Here is a 17,838-nt window from a genome sequence, read left to right as displayed (position 1 = left end):
TCAACGACTCCCCCTCGGACTGATCTGTTCCCTATACGGACACTATTCACGACGCCCTATGCTGTTCTTGCTCATGTATTTGCTTTGTTTAGCCCTTGTTCCGCACTGTAACCAATCACTGTTTGTCGATGTACCATTTGTCAATGTACTCTGTCGATTATTCTTTTTTGTCCACTATGTACGTACTGTGTACATTCCCTTGGCCTCAGAAAAATACTTTTCACTGTACTTTGGTACATGTGACAATAAATCCAATCTAAATCAAAGTACAATGGCGCTATTGTGCTTTTTTGGTCATAGCGTCAACGTGGGTGGCCGAGGACAAATTGTTGGTGTACACACACCTAGGAATCTTAGCACTGTTGCTTCACAGCTCCAGGGTCCCAGGTTCGATTCCTGCTTGGGTCACTGATGTGCAGAGACTGCACGTTCTCCCCGTGTCTGCGTTGGTTTCCTCCGAGTGCTCCGGTTTCCTCCCACAAGTCCCGAAAGTCGTGCTTGTTAGGTGAATTGGACATTCTGAATTGTCCTTCCATGTAACCGAACAGGTGCCGTAGTGTGGCGACAAGGGGATTTTTACAGTAACTTCATTGCAGTGTTAACGTAAGCCTACTTGTGACACTAATAAAGATTATTATTCCCTCTACCTCAGCAAACCTGTAGATGAAGTTGGAGCCAAAATTTGCCACACAGTCGTGTGTGTATAGGGATTAGGGGGCTAAGTACGCAGCCTTGCGGGGCCCTGGTATTGAGGACTATCACGGAAGAGGTGTTGTTGTTTATTCTTACTGATTGTGGTCTATGGGTCGGAAAGTCGAGGATCCAGTTACAGAGGGAGGAGCCAAGCCCTAAGTTTTGGAGCTTTGATATGAGCTTGGCTGGTATTATGGTGTTGAAGGCAGAGCTGTAGTCAGTGAATAGGAGTCTGACTTAGGAGTCCTTGTTGTCGTGATGCTCCAGGGATGAATGTAGGGCCAGGGAGATGGCATCTGTTGTCGACCGGTTGTGACGGTATGTGAATTGCATTGGGTCTAGGCACTCTGGGAGCATGGAGTTGATGTGCCTCATAGCCAACCTCTCTAAGCACTTCATAATGATCGATGTCAAGGCCACTGAACGATAGTCATTGAGGCACTTTTCTGGTTCTTCTTTGGCACCGGTATGATGTTGGACTTCTTGAAGCAAGCGGGGGCCTCGGAACGGAATAGGGATAGGTTGATGTCTGTGCACACATCTGCCAGCTTGTCCACGCAGGATCTGAGTGCATGACCATGGAATCAAGACCCGTCGCTTTTCAAGGGTTCACTTTCAAGAAGGCCGATCTGACTTTAGAAGCTGTGACAGTGGGTATGGGTGTGTCCCGATGCTGCTGGGGCAGTCGATAGCGGTTTGATGGTTTTCTGCTCAGAACAAGCGTAGAATGCTTTGAGTTTGTCGGGGACGGGTGCGTTGCTGCCAGAGATTCTACGCGGCTTCGCTTTGTAGCCCGTTATGTTGTTTAAGCCTTGCCACAACCAACAAGAATCCGTGTTGTTAGTCTGTGACTCTTAGCTTGGTCTGATATTTTCTCTTGGCATCCCTGGTGCTTTTGCGGAAGTCGTACCTGGGTTTCTTGTATAGGTCAGGGTCACCTGTCTTGAATGCCTCAGATCTGGCCTTCAGTAGGGTGTCAATCCCCCGATTAGCCATGGTTTCCTGTTGGGGAACATAAGCACTATCTTCTTTGACAGGCCGTCTTCTCCGCATTTGCTGATAAAGTCAGCAAATGTCACCTGCAAATTTAGCTATAGTACCTTCCATCCCTGCATTAAAGTTATTTATATCGGTGGTAAATAGTTGGGCCCTGAGGACTGAGCCCTGTGGCAAACCATTAGTTACAGCTTGTCAACTGGAAAAATACCCATTTTCCCCACTCTCTGCTTTATGTTGGTTCGCCAATCCTCTATCCAAGCTAATATACAACTCTTAACCCTGTTGGATCTTACTTTCACAGAATACTACAGTGCAGAAGAGGCCCTTCAGCCCATCAAGTCTGCACTGACGCATGCCCACCCTAATCCCATTTGCCAGCACTTGGCCCATAGACTTGAATGTTAAGGCTGCCAAGTACTCATCCAGGTACTTTTCAAAGGATGTGAGGCATTCCGCCTCTACCACCCTCCCAGGCAGCGCATCCCAGACCGTCACCACTCTCTGGGTTAAACGTTTTTCCTCAAATCCCCCCTAAACCTCCCACCCCCACTTTGAACCTGTGTCCGCCCCGTAACTGACCCTTCAACTAAGGGGAACAGCTGCTCCCTATCCCCCCTGTCCATGCCCCTCATAATCTTGCACACCTCGATCAGGTCACCCCTCAAGTCTTCTCTGCTCCCGACAAAACAACACAAGCCTATCCAACCTCTCTTCAAAAGTACCATTGGCTGTAAAGCATTTTGGGCCTTTCAATGGTTGTGCGAGGCGCTATGGAAATGTACATTTTTAAATTGAAGATTCATGTATCTGATCTTGTTATCTGGAATTTAATTAATTTCAGCCACCCCCAACTTACCATTTAATAAATTCATTTTGGTTTGGACAAGTTTTTAACCAATTAAGGCAAAGGCAGAATTCTCTGGATAGTAAATTTAAAAATAAGTTTATTAAATTTAAAAACATTGACTTTTACAACTTCATGCGGCTCATTAGTCTGTAGAAGTGTAACAGAGCGTAATGTCTCCACATTTGACAGTAATTCTTGTGGAATTCAGCCTCGGGAGTCTGGCTCCTTATTTGACAGTAATTTCCTTGGAACCCGGCCTCGGGAATCTTCAGTACTTGGCCAGCAAGGAAGACCTTCGGTACCTCTACTTTTATCCCCAGAGTGACCATTACCTCACGTCAGAGTTGGGCCTGTTGTAACATGGCAATTGGTCAATTTGGTCACTGAATTACTTTAATTGGATCCCCAATTACTGACTCCACCTTCTCTCATTATCTTAGACAGGAATACAACAGAACTGTTTCATACTATCCTTTATCCGATCTATACAATCGCTTATTCACACAATTTCAAATGTTGAGGCTAATCAGAGCTTGACGATCTCGCCAGTACCTTCATTGCACGTTCTTTACATGCACAGGAATTAAGCTTTTACATTTTGAGCACAAATAAAACTCAATCTTTTACTTTCACTACTGATTCATTAATTGTGGCTCAATTAAGGGTCATTACTTATTTAATCTATTACTGACTGGTAGCAGATTAATACAGTCATCTAATTAATACATTTTACTTAGTGTAAAGGTACATTGGTTCAAAATGCCAACTTTTGGAAGGTAATAGTTTTCTTTCTTACTAACTTTAATCTTTATCAGGTTGAACGGTTGGGGCAGCACGGTAGCATTGTGGATAGCACAATTGCTTCACAGCTCCAGGGTCCCAGGTTCGATTCCGGCTTGGGTCACTGTCTGTGCGGAGTCTGCACGTCCTCCCCGTGTGTGCGTGGGTTTCCTCCGGGTGCTCCGGTTTCCTCCCACAGTCCAAAGATGTGCAGGTTAGGTGGATTGGCCATGATAAATTGCCCTTAGTGTCCAAAATTGCCCTTAGTGTTGGGTGGGGTTACTGGGTTATGGGGATAGGGTGGAGCTGTTAACCTTGGATAGGGTGCTCTTTCCAAGAGCCAGTGCAGACTCGATGGGCCGAATGGCTTCCTTCTGCACTGTAAATTCTATGAAATGAACAGTGAGCTTATTCTTGAGCCAGACTTGGATAGCCTCCTGCTTACCAAAGGTAGAGAATAATTTATTTGTATAAAATATTTCTGCGAGCTTTGGAGTTTCTAGCACCATTTAGGTTTGTACAATCTTAATTTATAAAACAACAATCCAGCCATCACAATATTGTCTGTTACATTGCTGAATAATCAATTGTTTTGTGTCCGTCCTATAACTTTAAAGAAATGTTGCACAATGTGAAATGACTGCAAGCAGTTACATGTTATAGTTTGAAATGGCTTCATTGACCTTGTTACTTATATCTGTGAATATGGTGCAAAAGTGATTAATTTTTTATATTAAATTTCATTTCCCAGTCCGACCTACAGTTTTGTACATTACAACAATGACTACACTTCAAAAGTTCTTGTTTTGGGAGTCTTTGGAACTCTCTTCCTCAAAGGGCAGTGGAAGCAGAGTCTTTGAATATTTTGAAGGCAGAGCTGGATAGATTCTTAATAAGCAAGGAGGTGAAAGGTTATTGGGGGTCAGCGGGAATGTGGTTTTGAGGTTACAATCAGATCAGGCGGGAACTTACTGAATGGTGGAGCAGGCTCGAGGGGCCGAGTGGCCTACTCCTGCTCCTAATTTGTATGTTATCACATCCTTTATAACAGATTGTAGCATTTTCCCTCCTACTGATGTCAGGCTAATGGATCTGTGGCTCCCCGTTTTCTCTCTCCCTCCTTAAATATTGGGGTTACATTTACCACCTTCCAATCTGCAGGAACCATTCCAGAATCTATAGAATTTTGAAAGATGATCACCAATGTATCCTCTATCTCTACAGCCGCCTCTTTCAACACTCTGGGATGTCGAGCAGCAGCTTTTGGGGATTTATTAACTTTCAACCACATTAATTTCTCCAGAGCTACTTTTTCACTAATACTAATCTCTTTCAGTTCCTCGTGCTCACTGGTCCCTTGGTTCTCTCGTGTTTTTGGGACAATTTCTGTATCTTCCTCCATGAAGACAGACACACGTTGTTTAGTTTCTCTGCCATTTCCTTATTCCCCATTATAAACTCTCCTGTCTCTGCCTGGAATGGACCCACATTGGTCTTTGCTAATCTTTTCCTTTTCACATTCCTATATTGGATTTGGATTTGTTTATTGTCACATGTACCGAGGTACAGTGAAAAGTATTTTTCTGCGAGCAGCTCAAAAAGATAATTTAGTACATGAAAATAAAATAAAATAAAAAGAAAATACATAATAGGGCAACACAAGGTCCACAATGTGAATACATGGACACCGGCATCAGGTGAAGCATATAGGAGTGTAGTATTAAGCCGGTCAGTCCATAAGAGGGTCGTTTAGGAGTCTGTTAACAGCGGGGAAGAATCTGTTTTTGAATCTGTTTGTGCGTGTTCTCAGACTTTTGTATCTCCTGCCCGATGGAAGAAGTTGGAAGAGTGAGTAAGCTCTCACTTGGTGAGGGATCTTGGATTATGCTGCCCGCTTTCCCCAGGCAGCAGGAGGTGTAGATGGAGTCAATGGATGGGAGGCAGGTTTGTGTGATGGACTGGGCTGTGTCCACGACTCTCTGAAGTTTCTTGCGGAGCTTTTCCAGTCAGTTGTATGCTTGCTCTCGTGCCCTATTTTCTCTTTAAGTTTCTTAGTCCGCATTTTTTGAATTCTAAAGCAAGTTCCCAATCCTCAGGCTTACTACTATTTTGGCCATTTTATGAGCCTCTTCCTTTGATCTAATGGAATCTTTAACTTTTCTTGTTAGCGACAGTTGCATCACTTTTCCTGTTGGATTTTTTCCTCAAAGGAATCTATACTTCATGTAAGTATGTAATAAGTCCTCATTCTAGCCATTACCTATCTATAGTCATACGTTTTATTGTAATATCATTTCCCAGTCCACCTCAGTCAACTTGCCCTTCATATTTTGACAGTTTCCTTTTGTGAGAAACACCCAGATTAATTAAACAAAAGAACCATTTCATCACCTGGGCCCATCTTACTGGCAACAGGGCATGATTTGGAGGTTCCAAACAGAAATTTGAACTAAATATATTTTAACTTCCAAACATGCTTTCACTCCGGGATCCCTGTGAAATCTGAAGCCAGGTGTTCGCAACAAGGCACAAAGATCTTCAGCCACTGGAGGCAAAGTCGTGAGATAGGCCAGTCCAGCAGAAAGAAACCCTGCAACCCTCCCCATCGACAAACTCTCAGAATGACTAAAATGCAGACCTGGGTGTAATTGTGAGCAGAAACAAGAACACCAGAATCCAACCCCTGTAATCAACTGTGAACTTTTTGGTATCTTTGTAGGTGCAAGGAAACACAGGATCCCTTCCCACACTGAGAGCAGGTGAACGGCCTCTCCCCAGTGTGAATTCTCTGATGTCCCTCCAGTGTGAATGAATCCCTGAGTCCCTTCCCACACGGATAGCAGGTGAACGGTTCTCCCCACTGTGGACATGCTGGTGTTTCCGAAGGCTGGCTGGATCAGCGAATCCCTTCCCACATTTGGAACAGCTGAACGGCCTCTCCTCAGTGTGAATAAGCTGGTGTATCAGCAGACTGGATGAATCCCTTCCCACACTCGAGAGCAGGTGAATGGCTTCACCGCTGTGTGAACTTGCTGGTGTGTCTGCAGGGTGGACAAATCACTGAATCCCTTCCCACGCCGAAAGCAGGTGAACAGCTTTTCCCCGACGTGAATTCGCTGATGTTTCAACAGGTGCCTGAGTGAATCCCTTCCCATATCGACAGCAGGCAAAGGGTCTCTCCCCAGAATGAATTTGTTGGTGTTTCTGGAGGTTGTCCACTCGAGTGAATCCCTTCTCACATTGAGAGCAGGTGAATGGTCTCTGTCCCGTGTGAGTTCGCTGGTGTATCTGCAGGTGGGACGACATTGTGAATCCCTTCCCACACTGGGAACAGGTGAGTGGCCTCTCCCCAGTGTGAACGCGCTGGTCTGTCTGCAGAGTGAATGAACGGTCAAATCTCTTTCCACACTGAGAGCAGGTAAGAGGCCTAATCCAGTGTGACTGCGTCGATGAGCTTTCAGATCTGATGGGGATCTATATCCCTTCCCACAGTCCCCACATTTCCACGGTTTCTCCATGGTGAGGGTGTCCTTGTGTGTGTCTCTCCAGGTTAGACTATCAGTTGGAACCTTGCCCACACACTGATCACAGGTATGGTTTCTCCCTGCTGGGAATAGTGCTATTTGTTTCAGGCTGTGTAACTGGTTGAAGCTCTTTCCACAGTCAGTGCCCTGGAACACTCTCACTCTGGTGTGTGTGTCTCGATGCTTTTCCAGTCATACTGATATTTAAAATCTCTTGAAGCCAACTATTCGGACACACATTTCTCCTAGGCTCAAAAGCCAATGAAATTCTGGTGCCGATTCTTGAATGACTATCAGATCTTGATGTGACAGTTGAGATTTCAGTAATTCTTCCTCTTCTAATATCCTGTAAAATTAATCTACAAAAATCATCACTGTCAGTACAGGATAGAAATTCAGAACAGACAATTCTCATAGAATTTACAGAACAGAATGAGGCCATTTGGCCCATCGAGTCTGCACCGGCCCTTGGAAAGAGCACCCGACCCAAGGTCAACACCTCCACCCTATCCCCATAACCCAGTAACCCCACCCAACACTAAGGGCAATTTTGGACACTGTGGGCAATTTAGCATGGCCAATCCACCTAACCCGCACATCTTTGGACTGTGGGAGGAAACCGGAGCACCCGGAGGAAACCCACGGACACACAGGGAGGATGTGCAGACTCCGCACAGACAGTGATCAAACCGGGAATCGAACCTGGGACCCTGGAGCTGTGAAGCAATTGCTATCCACAATGCTACCGTGCTGCCCTCTATTTTCTATTTTCTATGGAACATTCTAGTTTCTATGGAACATTCTTTCCCCTCTCATTCCCCAAAAGCTGTAAATATCCATCCCACACACTCTCCCTCCATTCTCACTCTGCTGTATCTAATATTCACCCTCCCCATTCTGCTGAAGGTGCTGATTCAGGCTGATTGACAGATCCATGCTCACTGCTTCCTGTCTGGACACTCAGACCATAACAAATAGGAGCTGCATTCGGCCATTCGGCCCATCAAGCCTGCACAAACATTCAATGAAATCATTTGCCGATTTACCTCAGCACCATTTTCCAATGCTATCCCCTATATCCTTTAATATCTTCAATGTCATCGCTTCTCGGCCTTTTGGCTAAAATGAGCGTGAGGTCAGGTGTAATGTCTGGATCTGGTATGTCTCTTTTGTGAGGACCATGAATTGGATTCAACTTGAATTGTTTTTTTGCAGCAGGCAAGAAGCTGGATTAGGGGTTTGTCCCTGTCCACACTTTGAGCTCTGGCTTTAAAACTCTGATAAAGTAATAAAATATCTTCAATGTCTAGAAAAGTATTAATCTTTCTCTTCAAAATACCTGCTGACTGAGATTCCACACTCCTCTGCAGTAGGGAATTCTAAAGCTTCACCACATCCTCGAGTGAAGAAACCTCTTCTCCTCTTCGCTCTTTCTCCATTTTCCAACGTATTGCCCATAAAAATTGACTCCATCGTCAATCAGAAATCTGTCCAACCCATCCTTCAATACAGTCAATGACCCCCAGCCTCCACTGATCCTGATGGAAGAGAAATCCAGATACTAACAACCCTCTGAGGGAAGAGATGACTGGAAATATATAACATAGCTACAGCACAATATTACACAACTAGAAATAATAATAAATGTACTTTATTACAGAACCATAAATAACAGATCTAATCTGTATCATATAACAGCACTCGACATATTTCTGTCTGATATTAATTTATTGTCCCCTTAAATGTCTGCCATCGGCACAGTGGTTAGCACTGCTTCCTCACAGCGCAAGGGATCCAGGTTCAATTGCGACCTGGGGTAACTGTGTGGAGTTTGCAGTTTCTCCCCATGTCTACATGGGATTCCTCCTGTGCTCTGGTTTCCTCCCAGAGTCCAAAGATGTGCAGGTTAGGTGGATTGACCATGCTAAATTGCCTTGGTGTCCAGGGATGTGTACATCAGGTTAACGGGTTAGTGATAGAGCAGGGACGTGGGCTTGGGTGTTGCTCTTTCAGTGTTTCATAGAATCATAGAATTTACAGTGCAGAAAGAGCCCATTCAGCCCATCGAGTTTGCATCGGCCCTTATAAAGAGCACCCTACTGAAGCCCACGTATCTACCCTATCCCCATAATCCAGTAACCCCCACTTCACCTTTCTTGGACACTAAGGGCAATTTAGCATGGCCAATCCACCTAAACTGCACATCTTTGGACTTGTGAGAGGAAACCGGAGCACCCGGTGGAAATCCACGCAGACATGGGGAGAACGTGCAGACAGTGACCCAGCCGGGAATCGAACCTGGGACCCTGGAGCTGTGAAGCAACTGTGCAAACCACGATGCTACTGTGCTGCCCGATGCAGGTTCGATGGGCCGAATGGTCTTCTGCAGTGCAGGGATTCTATAATCTATAAAAATTCTAATCTCCTGGGGAAACCAACCCTTTAATTGTGAACATTGGGAAAGAGACCATCCTTTTATCCAGACAAATAAATGTGTCAAGCTGAGGGAGCAAAGGATGTCAATGTCTTTAAGAGAGAGACCTGGGCCAAGCTTTGCAGAGTCTGCACCCTCCCTGGATTCACTTCCTTTCACTTCAGTTGCTGCAAGTCACCAATTGAAGGTGAGAATGAGAAAAGAAATGGAAAGGGGGAGAAAGGAAAGTGTTTTACTCCCAGATGTTGGAGACAGGAGGAGATTTCTGTCTGTGTGAAGCTCAATTAGCATTCTGCAAAGCCCGCGCGCTGATTGGCTGAAGGTCCAGGGCCCTGCCGGTCCCCAACTCTCCCCATTGATCAACCCTTCATCATGACGGTTTACGGGGTAAACACTCTCCCGCACATGCGCAGTCCCGGGGAAGGGGGAGGTCACTGAGCGGCTTCTCGCTCTGGCCGGAGACGTCAGCCAGTTGTCTGGAGGATGGGGGGGGGCAACACTAGGTGGGGGCAGGGCCAGCGCATTGGAAGCCAGTGACGCCCCCACGTAGCAAAATGATTGCTATTGGCTGATTCTGGCAGCGCGCCATTGTGACGTCTCGTCCCCAGCCCACATCACAAATCCAGCTGAAAGCGGCTGGCGGTGAAAGCCCCGCCCACTGCCAGAGTGGGCTTGCGATTGGCCTCCTCATTGTCTACATGAGGGAGATTGACCAATGAGGTCCTCCATTAAATCAGAGTCTGGGGTTTGTGTCAATGGCTGAACGCAACTTCCTCCACTGTCTGCTTAGCAAATCTGCTGCTCCTCTCTGAATGAAGACCGAGTTTCACACAGACGAAAACTTTCTCCTCTGTAAGTAAAACACTTTATTTTTCTCCCACTTTCCATTTCTTTCCTCATTCTGACCTTGAATTGTTGACATGTTTAAAACCCAGGCCCAGATGAGATGTTTCCCAGGCTGTTGTGGGAGGCAAGGGAGGAGATTGCAGAGGCTCTGACAATAATTTTCAAATTTCACAGCAGTGGTGCCAGGGGACTGGGGTCAGCTAATGTGAGGCCATTATTCATCAAGGTAAGTCGGGAAAAGCCATGAAATCACAGGACAATAAGTCCAACTTCAGTGGTCAGGTAACTACTGGAATAAATTCTGAGGGACAGAATTAATCTCCAATTGGGGAGGCAAGAATTACTCCAGGATAGTCAGCATGGTTTTGTCAGGGGGAGATCATGTCTCACAAATTTGAATTAATTTTTAAGGAGGTGACTTGGTGTGTAGGTGAAGGTTGTGCAGTTGATGTAGTCTAAATGGATTCTAGTAAGGCTTTTGACAAGGTTTCACGTGGGCGATTGGTCAAGAAGGTAAGAGCCAATGGGATTCAGGGCAATTTGGCAAATTAGATCCAAAATTGAGTTAGTGACAGAAGGTGATGGTTGAAGGTTGTCCTTGTCCATTGGTGTTCCGATGGGATCAGTGCTGGGTCCCTTGCTATTTGTAGTGTACATTCATGATCTGGACGTGAATGTAGGAGGTATGATAAGTTCGTAGATGACACAATTTGGTGGTGTGGTTATATACAGATGAGGAAATCCTTAGATTACAGGACTATATTGACAGGCTGGTTAGATGGGCAGAACAGTGGCAAATATAATTAAATCCTGAAAAGTGTGAGGAAATGCATTTTGGAAGGGCTAACAAGGCAATGAGATATACAATGAATGGTATGGCCCCAGGAAGAACCGAAGACCAGAGAGACCTTGGGGTGCATCTCCATAGATCACTGAAGGTAGATAAGAGATATCACATAGATTACATATTACATAAAATTTTCGGTGCAGAAGGAGGCCATTCGGCCCATCGAGTCTGCACCGGCTCTTGGAAAGAGCACTCTACCTCAGCCCACACCTCCATCCTATCTCTGTACCCCAGTAACCCCACCTAACCCTTTTGGTCACTAAGAGCAATTTAGCATAGCAAATCTACCTAACGTACACATCTTTGGACTGTGGGAGGAAACCGGATCACCCGGAGGAAACCGACGCAGACACGGGGAGAACATGCAGACTCTGCATAGACAGTGACCCAAGCCGGGAATCTAACCTGGGATATTGGATACTACTATTATCTAAGGTATTAAATTAAGAGCAGGGAGGTTATGATGGAGCTGCATAAAACACTCGTTAAACTACAGCTAGAGTACTGTCAGCAGTCTGGTTGCCACACTAGAGGAAGAGTGTGATTGCACTCGAAAGGTTGCAGAGGAGATTAACCAGCATGTTGCCTGGGTGTTACAGCTATGAAGAGAGGCTAGTTAGGAGTTGTTTTCCTGAGAGCAAAGGGGGCTGAGGGGTATGTGATTGAGGTATACAAAGTTATGAAGGACATAACTAGACAAGATAGGAAGAAACCCATTAGTAGACGGGTCAGTAACCAGAGGGAATAAAGTTAACGTGACGAGCAGGGGATTTGAGGAAAAACATTTTCACCAGAGGGTGGTGGGAATCTGGAACTCGCTGCCTGAAAGTCTGGTAGAGGCGGGAACCCTCACAACATTGAAGAAGCATTTAGATGAGCATTTGAAACGCCAAAGCTTACAATGTTGTTGACCAAGTACTGGAAAATCGGATTAGAATAGATAGGTGCTTGGTGGCCGGCACAGGCATGATGGGCTGAAGTGCCTCTTGCTCTGCTGTAAAAAAAAACTCTGATTCAATGAGGACAGAGATATTTCCAGTATTGTTATATGGTACAGATTAGAAATATTATTCATGGTTCTGTAATGACACCTTTTTTTATTATTTCCAGACTTGTAATATCAGGTGTGCATGTTGGGTGGATTGGCCGTGCTAAATTGCCCTTTTGGTGTCCAAAGGTTGGGTGGGGTTGCAGGGATAGGTTGGGGGATTGGGCCTAGGTAGGGTGGTCTTTCAAAGGGTTGGTGTAGACTTGATTACTGCACAAAAGGAGTGCAATGAGCAACTTCAGTGGACGCCGACTCTGTGGAGTAATTCTGTCAGTTTCGGGTTGGTTCCATTCTGTAACCTGTTGTGGGCCAGGGTTTAGAGAACCCCAAAGTGTATCATGGAGTTCACCTGACCCACAACTTTTACTAGATTGTGGTATGGGGAGCACACGGCCCACTCTTCAGGTGTGGTACAGCAGAAATGGAAACGTATTTTTTAAGGCAAAACAATGTTTATTCCAAGAATTCAAGTTAACCTTTTTAAAACATACAGTGAACATCTTAGCAACCATCAATTCAAATACAACACCAAAAGAATACAACACTAAGTAACCCTTTAAGCTTTCCTTTTAACATCCATAAGACTTAAAACACTTTTTACCAGAAGCACATTAGGTTTACACTCACTACTGAGAACATTTATAATTTTGAATTCACCAAATGATCAAGAGATACTCTTTTCATGGCAGAGAGATCAACAGTACACCTGCTCTGTCTGGCTTCAGCTCCAACACTGAAAACAAAACTAAAACACACCCTGCAGCAAATAGCCGAAAACAAAAGTAAAAAGCTGACAGACAGCCCAGCTCCACCCACTCTATGACATCACTGCAGTAGTAAACACCCATTTCTTAAAGCTACCCTTACTTCTGTTGTGGACAAAATCTTGGAAAGGTTTATAAGAGATAGGATGTATAATCATCTGGAAAGGAATAATTTGATTAGAGATAGTCAACACGGTTTTGTGAAGGGTAGGTCGTGCCTCACAAACCTTATTGAGTTCTTTGAGAAGGTGACCAAACAGGTGGATGAGGGTAAAGCAGTTGATGTGGTGTATATGGATTTCAGTAAAGCGTTTGATAAGGTTCCCCACAGTAGGCTACTGCAGAAAATACGGAGGCATGGGGTTCAGGGTGATTTAGCAGTTTGGATCAGAAATTGGCTAGCTGGAAGAAGACAAAGGGTGGTGGTTGATGGGAAATGTTCAGACTGGAGTTCAGTTACTAGTGGTGTACCACAAGGATCTGTTTTGGGGCCACTGCTGTTTGTCATTTTTATACATGACCTGGAGGAGGGCGTAGAAGGATGGGTGAGTAAATTTGCAGATGACACTAAAGTTGGTGGAGTTGTGGACCATGCGGAAGGATGTTACAAGTTACAGAGGGACATAGATAAGCTGCAGCGCTGGGCTGAGAGGTGGCAAATGGAGTTTAATGCAGAAAAGTGTGAGGTGATTTATTTTGGAAGGAATAACAGGAAGACAGAGTACTGGGCTAATGGTAAGATTCTTGGCAGTGTGGATGAGCAGAGAGATCTCGGTGTCCATGTACATAGATCCCTGAAAGTTGCCACCCAGGTTGAGAGGGTTGTTAAGAAGGCGTATGGTGTGTTAGCTTTTATTGGTAGAGGGATTGAGTTTAGGAGCCATGAGGTCATGTTGCAGCTGTACAAAACTCTGGTGCGGCTGCATTTGGAGTATTGCGTGCAATTCTGGTCGCCGCATTATAGGAAGAATGTGGAAGCATTGGAAAGGGTGCAGAGGAGATTTACCAGAATGTTACCTGGTATGGAGGGAAGATCTTATGAGGAAAGGCTGAGGGACTTGAGGCTGTTTTCGTTAGAGAGAAGAAGGTTAAGAGGTGACTTAATTGAGCATACAAAATGATCCGAGGATTGGATAGGGTGGACAGTTAGAGCCTTTTTCCTCGGATGGTGATGTCTAGCACGAGGGGATATAGCTTTAAATTGAGAGGAGATAGATATAAGACAGATGTCAGAGGTAGGTTCTTTACTCGGAGAGTAGTAAGGGCGTGGAATGCCCTGCCTGCAACAGTAGTGGACTCGCCAACACTAAGGGCATTCAAATGGTCATTGGATCGACCAATGGACGATAAGGGAATAGTGTAGATGGGCTTTAGAGTGGTTTCACAGGTCGGCGCAACATCGAGGGCTGAAGTGCGCTGTAATGTTCTATGTTCTACTCTCACCACAGATATTTATATACACACCCATTTATAAACACCCATTTCTTAAAGGTACTCTCACATGACAAACCCTGCAGCATCCATCCAATTTTATTTAGAAATTATTGATCATCATTGCTTGACTGCCCTCCATAGGCATCAATTTCACAATCAATGACAAACCAACAGAAACAATGCTATCCATTGAACACATTTTTAGTCCAGTAATACAGACAAATATCTGTCTGCTAACCTGCATGAAGATTTTCAGGTCTCGGAGTCCAGGACTGGAAGCAGTGAGCCGGGATCTGTCAATCAGTCTGAATCAGCACCTTCAGGAGAATTGGGAGGGTGAATATTAGATACAGCAGAGTGAGAATGGAGGGAGAGTGTGTGGGATGGAGATTTACAGCTTTTGGGGAATGAGAGGAAAGAATGTTCCAGAGAAGCTAGAATTGTCTGTTCTGAATTATTATCCTGTACTAAGTGATTACTTTTCTAAGTTATTTTTCCAGGCTATTTGAAGGTGAGGATTTCCAGACAGAAATCTCAAACCAAATGTCATAGCAAGATCTTAGAGTCACTCGATTCATCGGGACCTGAATATCATCGGACTTTGAATCTCGAAGGAGAAATGTTTGTCTGTTCTGTCGGCTTTAAAAGATTTTAAACATCAGTGTGACTGGAAAAGCACCGAGACACACACACCCGAGTGAGAGTGTTCCAGAGCACTGACTGTGGAAAGAGCTTTAACCAGTTACACAGCCTGAAAAAAAAATCACACCATTCACAGCGGGGAGAGACCGTACACGTGTTCTGTGTGTGGACGAGGCTTCAACTGATCATCGAACCTGGAGAGACACAAGGACATCAGCACCATGGAGAAACCGTGGAAATGTGGGGACTGTGGGAAAGCATTCAAATCTCCATCTGCACTGGATATTCATCAGCGCATTCACACTGGAGAGAAACCATTCAGCTGTTCTGTGTGTGGGAAGGGATTCACTCAGTCATCGACCCTACTGAGACACAATGTCACTCACACCAATGAGAGGCCCTTTAAGTTTCGTAAGTCATCCAAGCTGTGTTTACACCAGCGAGTCCATATCAGAGAGAGGCCGTTCATCTGCTCAGTGTGTGGGAAGGGATTCAGTCAGTCATCCAGCCTGCTGAGACACAACGTCACTCACACCAATGAGAGACCCTTTAAATGCTCTGACTGTGGGAGCGGCTTCAAACGTGCTGCAGATTTGATGATTCATCAGCGCGCTCACACTGAGGAGAGACCATACAGCTGCTCTCACTGCTCAAAGAGGTTTCGGAAGTCATCCAACCTGCGGACACACCAGCGAGTTCACACCGGGGAGAGACCGTTCACCTGCACGGAATGTGGGATGGGATTCAGTCATTCTTCAAGCCTGTGGAAGCACAAGCGAGTTCACACCGGGGAGAAGCCGTTTACCTGCTCCATGTGTGATAAGGGATTCAGTCAGTTATCCCACCTGCAGAAACACCAGCGAGTTCACACTGGGGAGAGGCCGTATACCTGTTCTGAGTGTGGGAAAGGATTCACTCAGTCGTCCCACCTGCAGAGACACCAGCGAGTTCACAAGTGATGACAGGGGTTGGATTTTGCTGTTATTGCTGCTGTTAATCACATCCAGGACTGAACCATGTTCATTCTGACACTTGGTGAAGTGGGAGGGTCGGACAGTTTCTTTCTGCTGGACTGGCCAATCTCACAACTTTGCTTCCAGTGGGCTGATGCTCTTTGAGCCTGGGAGAGCACATTTCCACTGAAATGATCCACAAAAGCTGATGAAGGACATTTATTTTATCTTGGCTAATAAATAACATTTTCACCCTGTAAGGACCCTTCCTGGTGATTTCTTTGTTTCCTATTTCTTTACTTTTGTGGTTAACATTTTGACCCATGGATATTTAATGGACATAAACCTTTTAAGTTGGGCAGAGGAAGTGAGGACCTCAAAATAGTTCACTGCGCTTTTGAAGATTTACCTTTTTAACAGAAGAACTCAGACTTTCTGGCACTTGGGAGGGATTCGGTTTTGAGTGGTTGGCTAATGGATTGGCCAAAGACCGTATTCTGCCTGGCAACAGACAGTGATTGGCTTCAGTCCGTCGGGAGATTTTTAGAGGACACAGGAATCGGAACCCTCCTGGACGTTAAGCGAAGAAGCTGTGAGTCTCTGTCTCGACTCTCTCTCTTGCTCTGTCTCGTCTCCCTGTCTGTCTGTTCCTCTCTCCAAAAAGTTTCTTTCCTGCGGTTTCTAAATCTGCAGATGTTTTGAGCTCCGGATGAATCTACCGTGAAAACAATTACCGATGGAAAGCAAAAACCTCCAACTGAAGGCCGAGATTAAAGGATGTACTGGAAAACATCCATCTGAAACAGACTTTTCTCCTTCTCACTTTTTGTATTTTTTTTCCACCCCTCTTTCCCCTCTGTGTTTGTCTATCTTGTGTGGGTGGAGGGTGCGGTGAGTTAAAGAGGGAGGTTTAGGAATTAGATAATAGCTAACCAGTTTTATTTGCTGCCTATTTACTCATAGTCATTGTTATTAATAAAAAATAATTGTGTTTAAATTTACAAACAAGGTGACTGCAATTATTGGACAGGGAAAGACTAAAGACCTTGGGTGATTTCTGCGAATTAATTTGTTCATTTCAATTATGTTGCGACTCCGGGTCAAGTGGGGCTGGAATTGACCGTGCACTAGCCCAGGGTGTGATAATAGCCCAGTACAGGCAGATCTAAAATAAATACAGAAAGACCTGGAAAAACACAGCAGGTTTGACAGCATCTGTGGAGAGAGAAACAGAGTTAATGTTTCACGTCCAATGAAACTCTACTTCAGAACTAAAGAGAGGGAGAAATGTGATGGGTTTGATGCTGGTGAGAAAGGGGGAGGGTCAGGTAGAACAAAAGGGAAAGTCAGGGATTGCTTAGAAGGTGGGTGAGATTAAATGTCAAAAATGTCCTGGAATAAAAGGCAAACGGAGAGGTAATGGTTGTAGTAAAGAAACAAAGTATTGGTCCAGAGTAAGTGTTAATGGCAGAATAAAGGACAGCTCTATCTGGAACAAAAAAACATGAAAATAAGATGCAGACTGGCACTTGGCAAAAAAACAAATAAAAATGGAGGAGAGAGTTCAGGGTGTGAAGTTGTTGAACTCTGAGTGACCGATATAACAATCGGTTGGAGGCCCATTTCCCAGTCAGTCCTCCAGCACCTTCCTGTCTCTATTAGTGCGACGCCCATGGCAATTTCCCAACTGGGCCACAGGCCCCGCTGTTCTCAGATAAATTCAGCCCTCGGCTCCATCGCCATCCCCAACTTCAGTACTTGGCCAGCAGGGAAGACCTTCAGAACCACTGCTTTTATCCCCGAAGTGACCATTACCTCACGTCAGAGTTGGGCCTGTAGTAACATGACATTTGGTCACTGGATTAATTTAATATCGCTGCCTCACAGCGCCAGGGACCCGGGTTCGATTCAAGCCTTTGATGACTGTCCGTGTGGAGTTTAAACATTCTCCGCATCTCTGCTTGCTCCGGTTTCCTCCCATTGTCCAAAGATCTGCAGGTTATGTGGATTGCCTCTTAAGTGTCCAA

General features: G+C 45.1%; 1 protein-coding gene across 1 annotated transcript in view; it reads left to right on the top strand.

Moving 5' to 3' along the window:
* Positions 1-16,819, top strand: part of LOC140417942 (uncharacterized) — a 31,233-nt gene extending 14,414 nt beyond the window's left edge. The window contains exons 2-3 of the mRNA XM_072501375.1: positions 14,717-14,727; positions 15,053-16,819. Coding sequence (XP_072357476.1) covers positions 14,717-14,727; positions 15,053-15,817 — 776 coding nt within the window. The 3' untranslated portion in view covers positions 15,818-16,819. The remainder of the gene's footprint in view (positions 1-14,716; positions 14,728-15,052) is intronic.
* The last annotated feature ends 1,019 nt before the right edge of the window (positions 16,820-17,838 follow it).

This window comes from Scyliorhinus torazame, chromosome 5 (assembly GCF_047496885.1).
Source record: "Scyliorhinus torazame isolate Kashiwa2021f chromosome 5, sScyTor2.1, whole genome shotgun sequence".
Classification (NCBI taxonomy): Eukaryota; Metazoa; Chordata; class Chondrichthyes; order Carcharhiniformes; family Scyliorhinidae; genus Scyliorhinus; species Scyliorhinus torazame.
Note: the sequence above shows the minus strand (reverse complement) of the source record. Positions and strands in the feature narration are given on the sequence as shown.